The sequence below is a fragment of the Protopterus annectens genome, chromosome 3.part1 (assembly GCF_019279795.1).
Source record: "Protopterus annectens isolate FY-2018-M chromosome 3.part1, PAN1.0, whole genome shotgun sequence".
Classification (NCBI taxonomy): Eukaryota; Metazoa; Chordata; order Ceratodontiformes; family Protopteridae; genus Protopterus; species Protopterus annectens.
Genome location: NC_056732.1, coordinates 1,327,801,628 through 1,327,822,218, shown reverse-complemented (window position 1 = coordinate 1,327,822,218; position 20,591 = coordinate 1,327,801,628). Strand labels below are relative to the sequence as shown.

At 42.3% G+C, this 20,591-nt stretch overlaps 1 protein-coding gene across 1 annotated transcript in view; it reads left to right on the top strand.

Annotated features, from left to right (window-relative positions):
- Positions 1–20,591, top strand: part of LOC122798437 (centrosomal protein of 290 kDa-like) — a 681,821-nt gene that overhangs the window by 531,541 nt on the left and 129,689 nt on the right. The window contains exon 5 of the mRNA XM_044067364.1: positions 10,406–10,586. Within this exon, the coding sequence (XP_043923299.1) occupies positions 10,406–10,586 (181 nt within the window). The remainder of the gene's footprint in view (positions 1–10,405; positions 10,587–20,591) is intronic.

Below are 20,591 nucleotides of genomic sequence, written 5' to 3'. Positions count from 1 at the left end.
TGCAGTACTTAATTATCGCAACCAGATTTTGAATGAGCCATAATTATCAGTGTTGTCGGGAAAGGAGTGTAAGTAATATTGAAAAGGTGCCTTCACAGTGCTAACTACTATTGTATCACTTTGGTCAGGCAGCAGGAACAGGAATAATTCCTCTTCCTGCTTAGCGCGCATTACCAACATGAACTAATGTGAAATAAAATGAAGATGGCTGCTAGTACAACAATGTCCTTACTGAAAGAACATAAGAGAAGTCCTCATTCATCAAAATGACATATAGCAAGACAGCACTACTCCTGGTTGTTGGACTGTGACTTTCAGCTCTGTTACGGTTCATAGTAGTCTGTTATCTAACTTTTGCCTTGATAGTTTGTACAGCTCAACATAACTTTGAGTGGTGATGGTGCGTTTAGGCAGTTATTCTTCTGCTGTGACTTGCTTGTATCTCTGTAAAATCATATCAGTGAAAAGGTAAGTTCCTCACGTTCCCCGTTTTTTTACCTCTGCTGTCCCTCCAAAAAAAAGCTTTTAACCCTAAATCACCGAGCATTGCAATCACTCATTTAAATCACTGAGCATTGTAGTCACAAATTTAAATCAATGAGCATTGCAGTCAGTCAGCAAAGACATGTGTCCGTGTTTCATACAATTTGAAAAGTGGTTGTGAAAAGGGAAGTTCCCCACGCTCGCCATTTTTTACCTCTCCTGTCCCTTATACAATGTTTTTTCCCTAAATCCCCGACCATTGCCGTCATTCATTTAAGTCAACAACCATTGCAGTTAGTCATCAAAGCCATGTATTATCATTTCATATGATTCAAAATCTGGTTGCTATAATACACAAGTACCGAAGATGCTTCCTCTAAGATTACTGAGGAGATCTTCCAAGCATCATGCAGTGTTGCATCCCCAGCTGAGTTGGCTGGATCATCCAGGGCACTGACTCTACAAGCCCAGCAATCATAATCTTGACTACATTCTAGGACTGTCCATGGAGTGGCAGCTTACTGAGTTCACTTTTGGTTTGAGAGTCATCATAAGTAGTCCAGCAAACAGTAAATGGTGTGTTAAACAAAAAAGTACCATGGATATACATTAAGGTGATGGGCAAGTATTAGAGCTGCCTAAAAAGGGTTGTATTCAGAGGCTAAGGTGCCCTTCCAGTGCTTTTGGGACAGATCCCTTACTTTGCTCCTCAAAGGGACCATAAACAGTTTTTTCCTTCAAAATGAGGCCAGTGATTTTATTATAATTATTTCTTTGGAAGGGGATCATAGAATTCCATCTCATCTTATTTCAACTAACGTTAACAAATGCATCTGCCATGTTAAGTTCAGATGACAACTCTTCTGGTGGTTGTGCCTTTGCATAGGAGGTTCCTTTGGTTCTCTCTGGGTGGGCACTTTCAGCACACACTGTGTATGCACAGTGTTTACCTTGGTGATAACTGTGATGGCAGTGGCTTTGCAGGTGAAGATCCAGCAGTTCTTCTCTTACTTGGAAGACTGACTCCTGGATTCCTTTGTAGCTTTATTGGCTTAAGGACATCTGTGATGGCAGTCCCAATGGGGTCTCCATTAATCTGAAGTTCATTTTGAGCCCTGCTCAGAAGATTGTCTTCATCAAGGCAGTGCTGGACATTTTTTTTTTAATTTTTGGGCATTTCTCCCCTCATTGAAGACATAGGAGTCATGACTTTGGCAACATAGGTAAGACTGCAGTGGAGGGTCCATACTTTGTTTGCCTTCAGAACTTAATGGTAGTAATGATATTCATGATACCTTCCACATACTTCACCCTTGCTTGCATTTATCAGAAGAACATTCAGTGGTGCAAACAAGGGTGAAGCATTTCTGTGTCTGGTGGAATATGACTTGTTGGTCTGAGTACCTTTCACATGCTTGAGGATCTGGAAGTTGCACTTTGCTTTGAGTTGTCAGCAGCTGTGTGTCACCACTTCCTTGCAGACCTTATTCTGATGTCAGAACTTTATCACCAGGCTGTAGGATGGTGAACCATTTTGACCAGTCTTAATGTTTGCAGGTCTTAGCTTCCTGCAGCAGAACATGTCAGTCACAGGTTTGGATGTCTGGTCCTTTACTCCAAGGTGGAGACTTACCCTAGTCCAAGAGAGGGAACTCAGTATAACTCAGATGGAGCTACCGACAAAGTTTCCTGCCTTGAAGGTTCTTGATGGAGCTGAGACCAGAGACTTTTACCACTGCAATACAGATAACAGTCACTGGTGTATTAAAAATTTGCCATACATATACATTGAGGTGATGCTGGTTTGGCAGTGTGCTATAGGCAGCTTTGCAGCCATTCATATGCTGACAGAAGTAAACCTGCTGGAGTGGGTTATCTAGAGTCATGGAGCTAAAGATTCAGAAATCCTTTTTGGTAAGAGTTTTCTGAAAGTGAGGCATCTCAAAGATAGACTTGTAAGCCATACAGAACAATGCATTCCTCCCAGTGAGAGAGCCCGGTGTTATACTGAGACTTGTAATATCAAAATTTGAATAGTCATTTACAATTTGTTGAATCCACTGTAGGTGCACATAGTGTCTGTATTGATTTTCACATTGCAGCCCTTTGAAGGTAATGCATTTTTCTTTGTACTCCCAAAGATGTATAATCTCGGAGGCAGTTTATATATAATAGTGTGTGTTGGGGGAGGGAGCTGAGATCCAGGCAGGCTTGACCTAGTTCAAAAATGCTTACTTTAGAATTTCACAGGTTCATAGGTTTATACTAGGCTAATGGCTACTGGAGTCTTTATAATCCTAGCCATGCAACCCAATTGAGTTTTGCCCCAGGGTTCCTTTAATGCTTATATTCTGGGGCATGTTAGTAATGAGGTACCTAAGGGTTATCAGGGGTACTTTAGTTAGGGATTAATTTACTTACTGTCTACCTCTGTCCATGAGATACATGAGGGCCAGACCGGAGGTGAATTTGTGATTTCCCATCCCATGATCAAGGTTTCTTTTGAATAGGGTCAGGAATGGACTCTGCTTCATGTAGATGAGGAGCTTATTCCATAGCATGGGGATCGTTTCAGATATATTTCAGTCACTCCAGCAAGTTCTATTTATGTGTTGCAAGCAAGGTTCAGGTCCTTGGATCTAGTGTTTCTTGTGCTGTTTGTCTTACAGATGTGCAAAAGATCCATCAGAATTGAATCTGAAGTTGCCTTATATACTAGGCATAGATCGATTCTTAGTAACCTATAGAAGACTGAGTACACAGATAGGAACATAAGGTGATGTGTATAGGACAGGGTATTCATATCCTGGATTCTCTTGGTGAGAAACCTTTGAGGGCATTCCAATTGTTGCAAGAGCCTGGTTAGTACATGCCAAAGGGGACATTGTACACAATGATGTGTGGTAAGGGCTGAGTAGAGTGGTACTATTAGTTCCTTGGACCCAGAAGTTATACTCTTGGCTTACGAGTTGGCAACATAGAATGATTTTCTCACTATCTTGACCACATGTTGGTCAATCGCCAGATTAGTGTCTACATATGTTTTGCATATCCCTAACTATCAGGTCAGCTCTTAAGGTTGTTTTGTTGATGAAGTAATTAGCTTGGGTGGATGATTTCCCAAAGGGTAATATAAAGCATTTCTTTGTATTGAGTTTTAATCCGTGGCTTTCACACTAGTCTTTTGTTTGTGTTAGACCCTCTTGTAGGATGTTGGTGTGATGGGGGAATCAGTGATAGCTCCCAAATTACAGTAATCTGTGAACTTGGTGAACCAGAGGCCTTTGACATTAGCCTTGACTTCTGAAAAGTAGATGCCAAACAGAAGAGGGGTACAACACAAGCCCTGGGGCACTCCACTGGTGACCAGTCTCTTGATGGAGGTGGTCTCATTGATCATAACTTCTTGGGTCCTATCTTTGAGGTAGCTGACAATCCAGTAAGTTATGTAGGGATTTATGCCTAGTTCTAATACTTTGTCAACAATACCTTAGTGGGGTATTGTATCAAATACCTAGGATAGGTCAAGGTAGGTGGTATGCACCCTTTTCCTCTCCTCCATAACCTTGGTGACCCTCTTGAAGAATTCTAGGTTAAGTAGGCAAAATATTCTCTTAACAAAACCAAAATAGGACATATCCAGTGTCTGTAGTGTACCACTGTCTTTGTTGTTCATTTCCATGATAATTCGTTCCATGACTGCATATTAGAGTTGTCAGACTGATGGGTCTGTTGTTCCTGGGGTCAGTTGATGGTCCTCCCATATGAAGACGGAAGACCATTGCAGTACTCCCCTCCATTTACTTGGCACGTAACCTGTTTTGAGGCTGTAGTCGAAGAGTGCATCAAGTGGTCCTGCTTGGTCATGTTTTACAGTATTTATGAGGCAACCAAGGGATATTGTCAAGGCGCATTGAAACAGTGGTTTTGTCCTTAGTGAGTTCCTACAGGAACTGCTGCTCCTTGTTGATAGCTGTGGGAGTATATTATAATGGATTTCACAGGGAGAGTGGGGTGAATTTAAAGCTAAATTTATCAGCCAGTAGATTTGCTGTCACCCTGTTTTTTTTTATTTCTCCAAGTCTCACCCTGTTTAGTGAAGGCTGTGTGATTGACCACCAGTTCTGTACATTGCTGAGTATTACCTTTTAAGGCCTTGTGGTTTTCCTTACCCTGGGTGGCTATCCAGACCTTATAATTGGCTTTGTTGGACTTTATTATACCTCTTCATTTCTGGTTTAGTTGAATCAGAGAGCTCCTCTCTGTGAGAGTTGCTCTTTCTGATTTTGGCTATGACTTTTTTCTTTTGTTATATAACCCAGTGTTTTTCAACCGCCAGTCCATTGACCGGGCCTGGTCCAGCAGAAATGTTCTGCTGGTCCATGAAAGACTAGGGCTCACTGGTTGAGAGAGGCCCCTGCTGGCTGTCGGGGGGGGGACGCTGGCTGGGAGACTTATTTTTTAAATAAAAAAGAAAACATTTTTTAAGGGTGTTGTTCTTTAAGAAGATCACCCTTTGCATCCAGTCACACAGACGTGACAGATGTGTGTGATCTATTTGTGCAACCTGCTGTTTACGTCTTTGTTTTCCACTCAGGCGAAATTTGAATGCCATAAGTCATTTGAAATATGGGCCATGAATGGACAAGTGAGTGGTAGGTGTCTGTGTGTTTGTTTAAATGGTAGCTAGATATGTATGTATGCACGTATGTAAGAAGTAGGAAGGTAGGGATGTGTGTGTATGTGTGTGTGTAAAAAGAGGGAGGGAGGTGTGTCTCAATTTTCCAGATTTTTGCAGAATGTCCAGATTTTTGTCTCATAGTTTTAGACTGTTCCTCATAACATTTGTGTTTTTTTTTAGGTTTTTGTGACAAATCTAACAAAATGTACTAAATAATGACAGGCATTTGAGTTTCAGACTTCATATCCTTCAGAAAATTCACAATAACACAATACCTTTTATTCTAGTTTGTGAGAGCAGTATTTAAAGTTTGTCCCTGTTTTGGTGGCTTTGTCCCACCATTATTCTTGGCTTTGCACAGATTTTTTTGTGCTAAGAGGTATGGTGTGTGTGTGTGTGTGTGTGTGTGTGTGTGTGTGTGTGTGTGTGTGTGTGTGTGTGTGTGTGTGTGTGTGTAGGAGGGAGGCAGGTGTGTGTAAGAGGGAGGGAGGCAGGTGTGTGTGTAAGAGGGAGGGAGGCAGGTGTGTGTGTGTGTGTGTGTAAGAGGGAGGGAGGCAGGTGTGTGTGTGTGTGTGTGTGTAAGAGGGAGGGAGGCAGGTGTGTGTGTGTGTGTGTGTGTGTGTGTGTGTGTGTGTGTGTGTGTGTGTGTGTGTGTGTGTGTGTGTGTGTGTGTGTAAGAGGGAGGGAGGTAGGTGTGTGTGTGAGAGAGAGGTAGGTGTATGTGTTTGTGTGTGTAAGAGAGAGGTAGGTAGGTAGGTGCGTGCCTCTTATCTGTCCCTGATTTTAGCTGAAATTTTAGCTCTGTCCCTCTTAATCCCACCTAAAAGTGGAGACTTTTGGAAAAAAAGGGGTGAATTATACTTAATAAAAATGGCAATAATTATAGTTACAGAATTCTTTTACTTAAGAAAAATGCATATTCATTCATGTTTTGTTAATGTATCAAGTTAATAATATTAATATATGAAAAATGTCCGTGTGTGAACTGTCCAGAGATGTGCCCCATATGTTTGGTCTGTTCCTCATCAAAAGGACTGAAATTGCAGACTTCATATCCTTTGGCATACAACACTCAAACAGCAGTTATTTTAATTGGTTTCTTATAAATAATGTTTTTTATTTCTGCCCTAGCAGTTCCCAAAATAATTCTCCTATTTTCACTGGTCCCCAAGTGTAAAAAGGTTGAAAACCACTGATATAGCCTATAAAGTTAAGGATTCCACCACAGTGGTTTGCTTTTAATGTTAGATCTGGGCTTCCTTCTGGTAGGTATGGCTTCCTCAATGCAGCCATTCACATCTTTGTGCAGGGTTTCTGTAAATAATTCTGCATAAGTAGCTGTGTTCTCAGGGTTTGGGGAGCAGTGAATTTTGACGAAGTGTCACTAAATTGGATGAAGTTTGCTTTAGAAAAGCTCCTGTTACAGGTTTAGTTGGGTTTCCAAGTTTTTGTTTCAAGGGAGACAGCTTTGTTGTCGAACTTCACCAATAAGGACATAATTGGGAGAGGCAGTACAACATACCTCTCAACTTCTTAGAGCAAGAAATCTGGACAAAGCCATAAATAATAATGAGACAAAGGCCCAACAATAGGAACATTTTGTAAATATTGCTCTTACAAACTTAGAAAGTTGATAAAATAACAGGTTTGGCATTTGCATGGATTTTCTGAAGGGTATGAAGTCTGAAACTCAAATGTCTGTCATTATTTTCCAACTCCAATCTTTAATGATTTGCCACCAGTTTGCCAGAAAACCACAATTTCATGAAAAATGGACCAAAAATAAAAGGCAAAATTCTGGACATTCTGTGAAAATCTGTACAGTTGAGAGGTATGCAGTACAATGCTCTCCCATGTTGTTGAGTACTAGGTCCAATGTGTGTGATCCTGTGATTGGAGAGTGCACTATCTGGTTCAGGGTGTTCATGTTAAAGTCCAGGAAACATTGTGCCTGTGAGTTAAAGGCAGTGTACATTTCCCAGTCATTAGAGGGGTAGTTGGCCTCCAGTGAATAGGGTATTTGGTTGGATAGTGAGCACCTCTAGTCGGTCTAAGTAAGAGTATCTTTGTGGGTGATAGAGGGCTACCTGTAGCTGGCCAGGACATGGAAATGAGCTTTGTCTATGGAGACTTGGACATCATCTATTTAACCATCCTAGAGTTGTATTTGCTGGTAATGTAGATCAAGACACCTCCATCTTTAGCCTCTGTCTGTGCTGCTGTTGGTCTAAATATGTGGGAGACACTGTAGCCTTCCACTGCTGAAGTACTTTCTGCAGTCTTGGTAATAGCACAGGTGTATGCATTCTCCAGAGTGGGGACAGCTTGTAGGGTGTGCAGGTTCTTGTTTAGACTCCGGGTATCGAGCAGTAACACCTTAAGGTTGCTTTAAGTCTTTTTTTTGCTATGTTGATAGTTTTGTCATTTTGACATTGCCTAAAAAGCCTCTAAAGGGATGGATGAAGTTTTATCCAATATCCAAAAGCTGGGGGGGGGGGGGGGGGGGCAGGTGCAGGCTATCCTTAGCAAAACAAACTGATCTGTTAACCATGTCCTGTCATGCTGATATATATATATTGGATTCCCTTGGAGTGACACCAGAAACTAAGCCAGTTATTAAATATTGAAATATACCATTTTCTGTTCATACTGTGGCATCATCATTATGGAAGCCACGGTGGTGCAGCGGTAGCGTTGTCGCCTCACAGCAAGAGGTTCTCCCGTTCGATTATCGGTTGGAGCTCCTTCTGTGTGGAGTCTGCATGTCCTCCCCGCTGTCGAGTGGCATTCGAAAGACATGCGTAAATGGGCATGCCTTCGTTTAAAGTTGGGCATCAAGCTGGCACCTTGGCACCGTAAAAATCTACTGCCAATCATTAGCGGATCGGAGTTCTGCTGTGGCGACCCCTAACCGGGAAAAGCCGAAAGAAGAAGAAGGACAACTGTGGCATCATCATTGACGAAGGTAGAATGCTGCTCAGTGCAAGGCATACACCTGTCTGTGACACATATTAAAAGAGATCCATAATGTCTCTTTTCATGTAGTCCATCGAGGTACACCTCGGGTCATTTACACCCACATGGACTGTGGTAGATTCATATTGGTACCTGTGGTGCAGTGACTTGAGTGTGTGCTTGATATTGCGGATCCTAGATCCAAATAGGCAACTAACTGTTATCTTCGCCTTGTCCAGCCTAGTGAGTATCTGTGTGTTGAACAATAGAATCCTATATGGCATGAGTACTAGGTAAAGTGTTTTCTTGCCTTATGAGCATTGTTCTTGGGGGATTATTGGGTGTAAGCTTATGTGTGATGTTAGGTGTTGCTTTTGGTCTGAACTTTACTGATTGTTGATTGTAGATGTTGCAGTTTGATGACTTAGGAGTTCTTTGAGGTTTCTTTTACGTGCCTCAGCATTGGAAGGTGTATTGAGGGGTGAACACTGTGTGTTAAGGATATAGTGCATGTGTTCTTGACAGTCTTGTTTGGAAGCGATTTTCCTCCAAGGAAGTTGTGTATGTATATCTCTTGCATAATGTGTTAGTTTCTTTAAAAATTAAAAGGTTGTCTGAGTACATGAGATAATTGCTGCATTGTCTCAGGATGCCAATATCTACCAAAATTGCCACAGAGACATTAGGGAATTGCAAATCCATGCTGTCAGGACATGTATTAGGTTTGCTGAGCTGTTATGGTTTAGGGCCTTGGTTTTACAAAGGTCACTTCAGTGGTGTCTGTGGTGAAGGCTAGATGTTAGGCTGTTTAACTTTTAATTAGCTGTCCAAAGCTTAGCTCAATGCATAGCCTTTCCATGTTAGGGGTTAAAGTTCTAAGCACTAGCTTTATAATTTAGCTACTATACAGGGTACTAACTGCCATTCAGTAGTCAACAGCTCTGCAAAAATGTGCCTAATTTACAGTAGACAGAAAAAAGCCTATAACTAACTCACATGCCATCTGGCCAATAAACAACTACACTTTGAGCTCCCCGGAGTGCCTCCCAACTCAGAGAGACCAGGTAAACACTTTCTACTACAAGATGAATGATCCTGGAACTTCCTAATGTAAAAGCAGAGCAAAAGTAGCTCTCAAATACAGATTAACACTAACCTAAGTCACTAAAAAGTCCTTTGGCTGATGAAACAATCTCACCTTAAGCGTCCCAGCTTCTTTCCCAACTTGGACTGACCAGGCTACTTTACTACTGCCACTAGAATAGCAGTCCCAGTCTTCTTAATGTAAAACACACACTTTGGCTGGCCAAAAGTGAAAAGATACCAACTAGCTACAAGTAATTGTGACTTTAAGACCCCTTTATGGCTTTCTCAACTTGGACAGATCAGGCTACTGTGCAGTCCTAGCCTTAAAAAGAAAAAAAAACACAGCCAGGTATATAGAAGATGATACTGGAAGGAGCTTCCAAGGCCAGATAGGCAGTAGAGGCAGACAGCTCAAAAGCTTGAAAGTGTAAAAGCGTAACAAGAATAGAGGGGTGGGAGGGGAAACATTCAAAAAATACTTTGGCCCAGCACAGAAACTAAAAAGCAATGCAGACAATAAAAATTCCATAAATTAATTCCTTTATGTTCAGATAAATGGTAAGATAAGTGCAGTTATAAATGTAGTTTAAATGTACTTTTCTGGATGCAAAATGTAGTCTAAGTGTTTTGTTATCAAGCTTCCAGGTTTCCAGCAGTCCCAAGATTGAGGTGGCAGACTGTATAATGTAAAATACTAGGGGGGGGGGGTGATGGGTTAATTGCCACAGGCTCTAGTTACAACTAGCTACAACAAATTCATAAAAACACATAGGCCCTGCACAGAAAGCAAAAAAAAAAAAAAAACAGTGCAGATTTCATGTTGCCCAGGAAAAGGGGCAGTTACATCCAGTGAACACAATTAAATAAAAAAGGCAGCTGAGGCCTCTGAGCATACTTGACAAAGGGAGCTGTCAGTTTAAAAACAATTAAGGTAAAAGTTCAGGCATTTTTAGCAAACAGAAGTAGTGGTGGGGATATTGTGTAGTAGTAAGAGTTAGGATTAAATATGGAAACACTTTACTTAGTGTAAAAGTAGCTGTTTGAAACAGTTATGACCATCTGTCAACAGTGTAGTAGTTAAGAAAATGCTGAAACTGATATTTTGTAAATTCTTTATCCACCACAAGTGGTACTGTGTTTTTTTTCTGATGACAGTTGCAATATATTTTTAAGGGTTCTGAATTTTGATTATAATTCCAGGAGAAAACTCAAAAATTAGAACTTCAACTTCAAGATGCAAAACAGAGAATACAACAACTGGAGAAGCTGCCAATTTCAAAAAAGGAGAGTTCTAGCTGTCCAAGGAGACATGTAGTAAAAGGAAGCCCCTCATCTTCTAAATGGAGATCAAAACAGCAAAGCTGCTCAAGCAGCCACTTAGGTACTACTTTATCTATTTATTTATCTCTGTTTACCAGAATTCATCTCAGTGAAACTTAGAGAAGAAATTTCTTAACTTTCTATTATTTGTTAATGAAGTGTTCATATTTTCTACCATTGAGGTTTTTATTTATTTTGTTTTTTTGTTAGCCAGAAAGATGGCAACATAATAAATATGACAGTGGTAAATTATGGCTCATTGAGAATAATATCTACTTCTGGTTCTTTGATCACATCACACAAAAATGGGATTAACATAATAGAACTTTACATGGTTTATTTTTTATAATCTTGCATAAGAAGGCAGAGACTCATATTCTGCATCTCTCGAGGTTGATGGCAGACAGCATTTTAATGGTTATCTTGGTTGAGCTGTATATGAGGATGGTTCCATTAGATTTTGAGGTGCTATTTGTTGCAGAGCTGCCTTGAGTTTGTGTCAAAGGAAAAACAACTTCAAAAAGATCAACACACTGCAAGTTCAGGTTAAGGCACTTTAATCTTGCAGCAAGGAGACAAAAATGTGCTAATACAGAGTTTGTCTAACTAGAATCAGGAAGTGAAGCTATTCTTATACATTTCTTACAAGACATTGCCTACCAAGCTGGCGTAATAAATCACAAGTTCTTTCAATATTATTTCATAGCAGCTGTTTGTCCATGATGTTCTGCTGGCACATCAAGTTTACAAAAAAACTTCCTAAAAAAAAACTATGTGGCCTTGATGACCACCGGTCAGATACAACTTCTCACTATGCAATGTTACCATTCAAGGTACTATGGCTAATTCGAGCACAAAGCAAGTGCAGATTATAGTTCATTTCTTCAAGCAGTCTTTGTTTGATGTATCTTTCTTTTCCGCAGCTGTGCATGTTCTCATAACACGAATAGAGCTGATTGTTCAAGTTCAATAACATTATAGAAAACAGTATTGTTCTATTCATTCATTTTCCTGACCTAGAAGATAATCACCTGCTTCTCAGTAAATTTCCAAAAGGCATAAACATGAATTTTGCTGTGCTAGCAAATACTAGGTCAGAGAGCATCTTGCAATTTCAGAAAGCATACTGCAGTTTGAAAAGCATCTTGTAATTTCATACAGAATTAAGCTGTACATAAAATAGAATGAAATGTGTTAACCCTTTTAGCTTCTAATAAGCACTAGACATATATATTAATACATATTTTTCTAACATTTCCCCCCTGTTAATACTTTTTATTCTATTTTCAAAAGCATAAACAGTTGCTTCTTCCCCTTACCTCTTTCTGTTCAGAATTTGCAGTTAAGAGAGTCATTTAGTTTAAACTTATGAAAGTGTTTAATTTTTCAACAGTTCTTCAATTTCAGTACTTTGATACAAAGTCTCAGAAACTGACATGACTATAAAATCTTTGATTAATTTTTTCATGCAGGGAATACCACAACAAACGCACACTCCTAATAGGAATAATCCCACACAAATGGCAATCAGGATGTTCATTAAGATGCTACCCCCCCCAAACAAATTCTGGAAAAAATATGTCAATGGGTTTGGGCCTGGTTTGGTCATGGCCGACACTTGCTGAATCACCTCAAGATGGTCGTTTATCTCATGCTGGTTGTCAGGAATATACGAACAGCACTCCTCTTTTATTAAAGCGCACGTACCACCTTTTGCCGCTAGGGTGAAGTCGAGAGCCATGCGGTTTTGAAGCACCACAGTTCTCATAGCGTTCAATTCATCAGTCACTAATTCGAGAGCAGAAAAGTTGCATTGCTCATTACTTCAAGAAGTTTGGACAGTTTTCTCAGCTCCCAAATCGATTTCACTGCGCCATATGCAGGGGCTATACCTGCCCACGACATAATAGTGTCACTCAAGTCCATGTGTGTCAGTTTATCTTTGTTTTTCACGGAGGTGTGATTTCTCCAGCCTGCTTTGATTCGTCCCATTGGATTCTCAGGTCTCTTGATTGGATTTCCAGGTTTCTTGGTGACCTCTCTAAGATTTCGAATTTTTCCCTGAGGCAAAACTGCAGTGTGTCATATGGCCGGAACCAGGTAACCCAAAAAACAACTGCCGGACCAATTCTCAGGTAACCATTTGTATGCCTTTTCCCACACACAAAATAACAATTCTCTACTTTAGTATTAATATATACTTTCCCTGCATGAAACATTTTCTTATCAATGATAGATAGTTGTTTAAAAAGAACAGGATTACGTTGTACTTCATCAACCGTTTTGTGCATTAGTTCAAAATAAGAGTCATAGTTTGTATCACAAATATAACCTGCATTATTAGCTTTGATATAACATTTGTATGGAACAGTCACATTACAATTGCTCCATCCCACCTGTACAGTATAATTTTTGTAAAAACATACAGTTCCCTTTTGTGTAACAGGCAGGTGCAATGCTATTTTGTCTTGTGATTTCACAGTTGTAGTATCAAAAATCAAATTTTTCCAGGTCTCATTGACCCCTAGGGGGACAGCAGTCATTAATAATCCCCCGTATGCTGTTGGTATAGCTGTGCAAATCCAGCAATTTGAAACATTAAAAGTTTCAGCATACACATATTTAATTGCTTGATAAGTGTTAAAGTTTGGATGCCAGTCTATGAGTAATGCATCTCGTTTATTCAGTTCAACTCGTGTGGCTGGAAAAAAGAAAGGCCACAGCAAAAAGATCAATGTCATCAGTATGGTTAACAGAATAATCAGGCAATACTTCTGAGGTTGTTCTGTATTTCTATTTGCTCCGTATCTGGTCATTTTTGTTCTTGTGTAACAGTAACAAGTTTTTTGTCCAGTTCAAAGTTTTTAACCAATTTACAGTGTGTCAGATGAATCCAGGACGCTCGCTCTGCGATCTTGACTGCAGTGGGTGTTGACAGTAGCACTTGGTATGGCCCTTCCCACTTCGTGAGGTCCAATTCTTCTTCTTGATGACTTTCACCCAGACCCACGTGCCTGGGACTACTGCTGCTTCTGATGGTCTGGTTTGTTCTTTATCTGAAACAGAATTTAACTGCAAAAGTTGTTTATTACTTAAAAGTCATCTCATATATTCTGCAAGTGAACTGTCGGCCTCCTGGTCTGCAGGCATGAGAGGTTTCCATTGAGGTATATAGTATGCCCTCCCAAATAATTTTTCAAAAGGAGTTAACCCCTTTGTATTCGGAACAGTTCTCATGCTCAACAATGCCAGAGGCAGGCAGTGCACCCAGTTCTTTTGTGTCTCACTAATTAATTTCCTAAGTTTGTTTTTCAAAACCCCATTATGCCTCTCTACTAATCCTGCGGATTGGTGGTGGTATGCACAATGGTTCTTTAAGGAAATTCCGAAATATCGGCTCAACTGTTGTATAGTTTGATTTACAAAGTGTGTGCCATTGTCACTGTAGATCTTTTCCGGTATGCCAAATGTAGGAATAATTTCTTTAACAAGGACTTTTGCAACAGTAGCTGCATCTGGATTTCTGGTCGAAAAAGCTTCCACCCATTTGGAAAACATATCTATAAAGACAAGACAATACTTCTTATTTTCGCATTTGTTTAGTTCTATGAAATCCATACAGATAGTATGGAACGGGTACGGTGGTGTTGGGAAACTCCCTTATTTAAGCTTCAATGCCCCTTGTGCGTGATGCTTGTTATAAACATGGCATGCTGCACAAAAATGTTTTGTGTAGTTTGTAAATCCATATGCAGTGAACACTCGGTTCACTAACTGTACAATCGCCCCCTGTTGAGACATAGCACTGCCCATGGCTCAACAAAGCTGCATATCTAAACAAGTTAGACGGCAAAATTGGTTTTCCTTCTTTGGAGATGTACAGCCCTTTCTCAAGAATTGCTCCTCTTTTTATCCATTTCTGTTTTTCTATTTTCATAGTAAGTGTCTGCATTGTTTTCAACATTTCTAAATCTAAAATCTCTGAAGGTTGTAATTCCTCACTCAAAAGAAATACTTCTGAATTGAAGCTGCCTGCTTTGCAGCTGTATCAGCTCTCGCATTACCTTTTGAAATCCTATCCTGTTGCTTGGTATGAGCGACACATTTACAAATAGCTACTTTCTGAGGTAACTGAATGGATTCTAACAAATCTAAAATAAATTGTGCATGATTAATCGGTTTACCAGTAGATGTTATCATTCCTCTATTTTTCCACTGTTGTGCAAAAACATGTACAGTAGAAAAAGCATACTGGCTGTCAGTAAAAATGTTCACACATTTTACCCTTTGCCAAGGTACATGCCCTTGTCAAGGCAATCAATTCTGCTGCTTGTGCAGATAAGTTGTGTGGTAAAAACTTTGCTTCTAAAATCTCAGTGTCAGAAACTACTGCATACCCCACTAGGTTCTGTCCTGTAGGACCCCTCCTGCATGAGCCGTCCACGTAATATGTCACCTCGGCATCATCCAAGGGAACATCCGTTAGATCTTTTCTAGGCAGTGTCTTTTTGCTCAATCTCCTGCAGGCAGCTGTGTGGTGTGCCATCCGCAGGGGTCAGGAGCAAGGTAGACGGATTTAAAGTTGTACATCGTTCAATTGTCATGTGAGGTTGGCTCAAGAGTATAGTCCTACAGGAAAGATGTCTAGCAGGTGAAAGATATGCTACTTTTTCTTGCAGTAAAATAATTGTGACTACATGAGGCACTCTCAATGTGAGAGGGTGGAACAACACTACTGAGGCCGAAGCCTGTACTGCCATTGCAGCTGCAGCTACTGCTTGTACACAGTTGGACAGGGATTGCGCCACTGGGTCCAGCTGTGATGAATAGTAAGCTATGGGGCGTTGCTTAACCCCATGTTGCTGTGTTAACACTGATGTCATATAACCTTGCTTACAATCTACAGTTTGGAAAAAAAGTTTATGATAGTTCGGTAATCCTAAAACTAATGAGGATGCTATCAGTTGTTTCAGTTTGCAGAAAGCTGATTCTGCTTCTGGTGTCCATTGTAATAAATCTTGTGCTGCCATAGGCTTCTTGTATATCAAGTTGGTCAGTGGAGCAGACTCCAAGGCATAGTTTGGAATCCAACTCCAACAGAAATTAGTCGTGCCCAGGAAGGACATCATTTCCTTCTTGGTAGTCGGTTTGGGTGCTTGTAAAATTGCTATTTTCCTATCTTCATCTAATGTTCTGCCTTCTTTGGATATTACATATCCCAGGTATTTAACCTGCTTTTTCCAAAGCTGCAATTTGTTTTTGTTTACTTTATGTCCTTGAGTGGCTAGAAATTGTAGTAATGCTATGGTATCTTCTCTACATTCTTGCTGGTTGGGGCTGCCAGCAGGATGGCGTCTACATAAAGTAAAATTTGGCTGCCTCTTGGGCTAAATCCCGCCAAGTTGCTTGCCATCTCTTGGGCGAATATTGTTGGGCTTTCACATTGTTGGGCTTTCACAGTACCCCTGTGGTAGTCACGTGTATATATACCTTTTCCCCTGAAATGTGAATGCAAACCAATGTTGGCTGTCAGGGTGTATCGGTATAGAAAAGAACGCATTGCTAATATCTACCACAGAAAAATACTTCTGTTGAGGCTTCAAATCATTCAATAGGGTGTGTGGATCTGGCACCGTAGGTGCTCTAGGTATTACTGCATCATTTACAGCTTGTAAGTCTTGGACCATACGCCATTCTCCGTTTGCTTTCCTTACAGGAAATAAGGGTGTATTACATGGTGAATCGGGAGATTCTACCAGTACTCCTTCTTTAAGCAAAGCTGCTGTTATAGGTTTGATTCCTACTTCTGCATCCTTTCTTAAGGGATACTGTCTCTTTTGAGGTCTAAATGCTGATTTTGGCATAATAGTAACTGGTCCTGCTGTACGAATAAGTCCTACATCTGACTTCCCTGTTGACCAGAGAGTTTCTGGTATGCTCCGTAAGGCATTTTCTTCCTCTTCTAGTAAGAGTGCTAATCAGCTGTCCTCGCTAGACTGCAAGTGTACAGCTGGGTGTGTCTGTGTTATCCAATTTAACTTCTGCTTCTGTACTCCCTGTTCTGACAATTCTAGCTCCGTCTGTTTTTCCCACTTTGTGACTTTTTCTCCTAGATCTGCCCATTTCACATTCTTGTCCTTAGTCAAACTAACATGTGGTAATTGATTAGATTTATAGAGTGCAAAGAATTCCTGGGGCAATGAACAGCTAACTACACTGTTCCCTTCTGTGTCCCAGTACAGATTACATATTACTAATCTGTTTGCATGGTTTTTGAACAGTTCTTGCTCATATTCCTTATCAGGTCCTGGTGTGCTACAGTAATACAGAGTACAGTGCAACAAATGCTGTTTATCAGTGTCAAAGGAAGGGGTCTTACTGATGGCTACGTTCATCAGTTCTTTGGTTACTGCCCCTGGACCAGTCGTGACTAAGTCCTAGCTGTACCAATAAAATGTTTCACCCTCCGGTCGCACCACAAAAGTATCCATTTGTCGCTGTGCTTCCATACCCTGCATAGTCGGAACTACTGCTATGCTAAATATCTGCATAAGATCTCTGCCCAAAAGGTTTATTGGGCATTTTGCAGAAACAACAAATGTTAAGTTGTCTATCTCGCCTTCATTCTTGCTGGATGGGTTCGGAGCCGACCTCGGCTCCGACTCGGCCACTCTAAAAGCTCGAGAGTTGGTTCCACCGGCTCGAGGCTCCCCTTCTATCCCACAATGCTAGGCGTGAGTTACCTCAGATCTCGTTTGCCGCTGAAGCGATCGAGGTGTTGGTTTTCTACCGGCTTCTTGGTAAGTAAACTTTCAGTAACTTAGGATACTTAAACCCCTTTATTTTTAAGTTTAGCTACTTTTTCCCTTAGTTTAGTGGATTTCTAGCCCCTCTTTCACAGAAATCCCTTTTCTTCCCATAAGAACTTAAAAGTTCTCCCTCGGGCCTACTGGCCTTTTTCTTCCATTCCCTAGTGGTGTGTGTGTGTTAGTTTCTTAATTAAAACCCTTGATAGTTGTTTTAATTTTGAGTTTTTTTAAATAGATAAGGTGTAATCAGTGTGTTTGAGTGTGTGTGTGATTACACTTCTTGTTCAAAAAAAAAAAAAAAAAATGTCTAAAGAAACAAAGGTCTCAGGCTTCAAGAAGTGTGATGCGTGCTGTCAGAAAATGTCTCTGACAGACGGTCACACTTCTTGTGTCTACTGCCTGGGGCCTTTGCACCTGCAGGACTCCTGTGCTGTATGCCATGGCTTCAGCCCCAGGGTCCTGCAGGAAAGAAAAAATAAATTGATCCTTAGGGGTCTACTTAAACCTGAGGATTCCCTCTCTGTTCCTGGGAAGCCCTCTAAGGTTTCTAGGTCTTCGGCTCCAGCTTCTGAGCCGAGACCTAAGGCTACTAAGCCTATGTCTACATCGGCTCCGGCTGGAGCCGATGAGTCTACAGTTCCTGTGGTTCCCTCGGCTCCGGCTGGAGCCGAGGTATTAGAAATTCCCTTGTCGGCTCCGACCGTACCTTCAGCCGACATCTAGGAAGAGGTCTAGGTCACCATCTCTTGGCTCCGTTCATTCGGCTCCAGGATCTCCCCTGCTGTCTGAACGGAGCCATAGATCTCACTCCTCTAGGTCATCGAGGCTATCGGATCATGACCTTCAGAGGGTAGTGAGTCGACTCCTTAAGTCCGAGGCACTGGCCCAGATGCTTCAGAGCCCGACTCATCAGTCGATGCCTGTCCCTGTCCAACAATATGTTCCTCCTCCGACTCCGTTGAGCTCGGAGCCGGGTCGTGTCGGAACCGAGACTGTGGTAGCGTCGGAGCCGATACAATTGTCTTCGGCTCCGTCGTCGGCTCCGATTTCTTCCTTAGAAGAATCTCGGCGCCGTACTTCCATCGTCGGCTCCGAGGGGGTGAGTGGCATCGGACCATTGTCCGACCCCGCTCTCCCTCTCGGGGCTTCGGCGCTGGTGAGTTCGGCTCCGACATCGGCCTCGGAGCCATCACTGTCGGTGCCGAGGGAGGTTTTTAGCTTTTCGGAGCGGGGACCTCTGGCTCTGCCTGACGGGGGTGCGTTCGAGGTCATGCGGAGTGTGTTAGAACCTGGTTCTACACCACAGTCGGCTCCGTCCGCCCCCCCCTCTTCGGTGCCTCAGGTCAAGTCTACTCACTCCCTCATCCCGGACCGCAGAGAGCCACCTCCTCAGGAACCCCCCGTGGGGATCTCGTCCTCTTCCGAGACCTCTCCTGATTTGGCAGAAGAGCCCCCTCGGAAGAGAAAGTGTAAGAGGAAACACATTGACTCACCTGAGTCCGTCACCTCTGACACAGATGTAGAGGATTCCAAGGGTTCCCCCCGTTCCCCTTCTGAAGATGTCTCTTTTGCAGACATTCTGGAAATCCTCAAACAGAGGGGAAATTGGCCAGCCCTCAACCCTTCGGAGGATGAATCTGTGTACCTTGAGGCGTTTGGCTCTCGCCCTTCCACCTCCTGGGTGTCTCCCCTCTTTGACCCCCTCATGCAGGTGGTAGCAAAAAAGGCATGGACGGCTCCTGATTCAGTGGACCCCACTCCCAGGAGACCCTCTAAATTCATAACGGCACCAGCAGACAAACAGTTCTTGACAAAAGGAGTTTCTGTGGATGCTATGGTGGTTGCTGCTGCCACTAAGAAGGAACTAGCTGATCCTTCAGTGCCTGTCCATCCACCTAACAAGGAATCTAGGTCCATGGACAGGTACGGGAAGCGGATGTTCTCGTCAGCGACATTTGCAATGCGTTCACTGAACTACCTATGTCATTTCACTCGTCTTCAAAGGGACTTGATCAAAGAAGCGAGTGACATGTTGAAGGATCCTACGGCTGCGGGTTTTCAAGACAAGATGAACTCTCAGCTGGCTACCCTGAACTCTATAGCCAACTCCTCCATGCGCCTCCTCTCTTATGCGGCTGATGGAGCGAGCAGGGCCGCAGGGACAGGTGTGGCCTTACGTAGGCATGCCTGGATGCGGCTATGCAACTTTGCGGACCCTTTCAAGACGTCTTTCACTAATTCCCCTTTCGATGGATCATCTCTTTTTGGTCCTCAAGTGAAAGAAACCTTGACTAGGTGCGAGACAGATGGCAAGACTCTTTCTGCCGTCGGAGTCCGTTTTTCTACTCCTTCTAGGCCTTACCCCAAAGGTCAGAAAAGTGGGAAAATGTGGTTCCGCAAACAATCTCAAGGGTCTTCGCCTGACGCACAGAGTCGTTTCCCCGCCAGAGGCGGGAATAACAATGGTAGACGTCGCCCTAGGGGCAGGGGGGGTCCGCAGAACCAGGGCAATCGGGAAACCTTTTCCGACAAGCCCTTTCAGCATCCCTGAGGTGTTGCCCGACTGCCCACCTTCGGAGGCAGTCGGGGGAAGATTGTCACTGTACCCAGAAGCCTGGCTATCCCTGACTCAAGACAAATGGGTACAGTCCATCATTTCCGAAGGCTATTCTATTCCCTTCCTTCGCATTCCAAACCAATCAAAAAAATCCCTTCCAGATGTTCCACCCGCTCAAAGGGATCTAGCGGCCTTGGAAATTTCAAAGCTGCTTGCAAAAAGAGCAATTCAGCCAGTTCCAGCAGACCAGCAAGGATCCGGAATCTACTCAAGGTTCTTTTTAGTTCCAAAGAAAACAGGGGACTGGAGACCAATTTTGGATCTCAGTATCTTGAACAAGTCAGTCAAGAAAACAAGATTTCGGATGGTCACACTGCAGTCCATCCTTCCCCTATTGGGAAAAGGAAACTGGATGTGCTCTATAGACCTTCAGGATGCGTACTATCACATAAAAATGAACAGGCGCTCCAGAAGATTCCTCCGCTTCAGGCTGGGAACCAGTCATTTTCAATTCAGGGCCCTGCCCTTTGGTCTCACCACTGCCCCGGTGTTCACCAAATGCATGGCAGTGGTAGCTTCTCACCTGAGACGACAAGGATTCCAGGTGTTTCCATATTTGGACGACTGGCTCCTCACAGCTCCCACCAAGCATTCTCTTCTAATGGCCAGGGATTACACCTTTCGCATTTGTCAAAAGTTA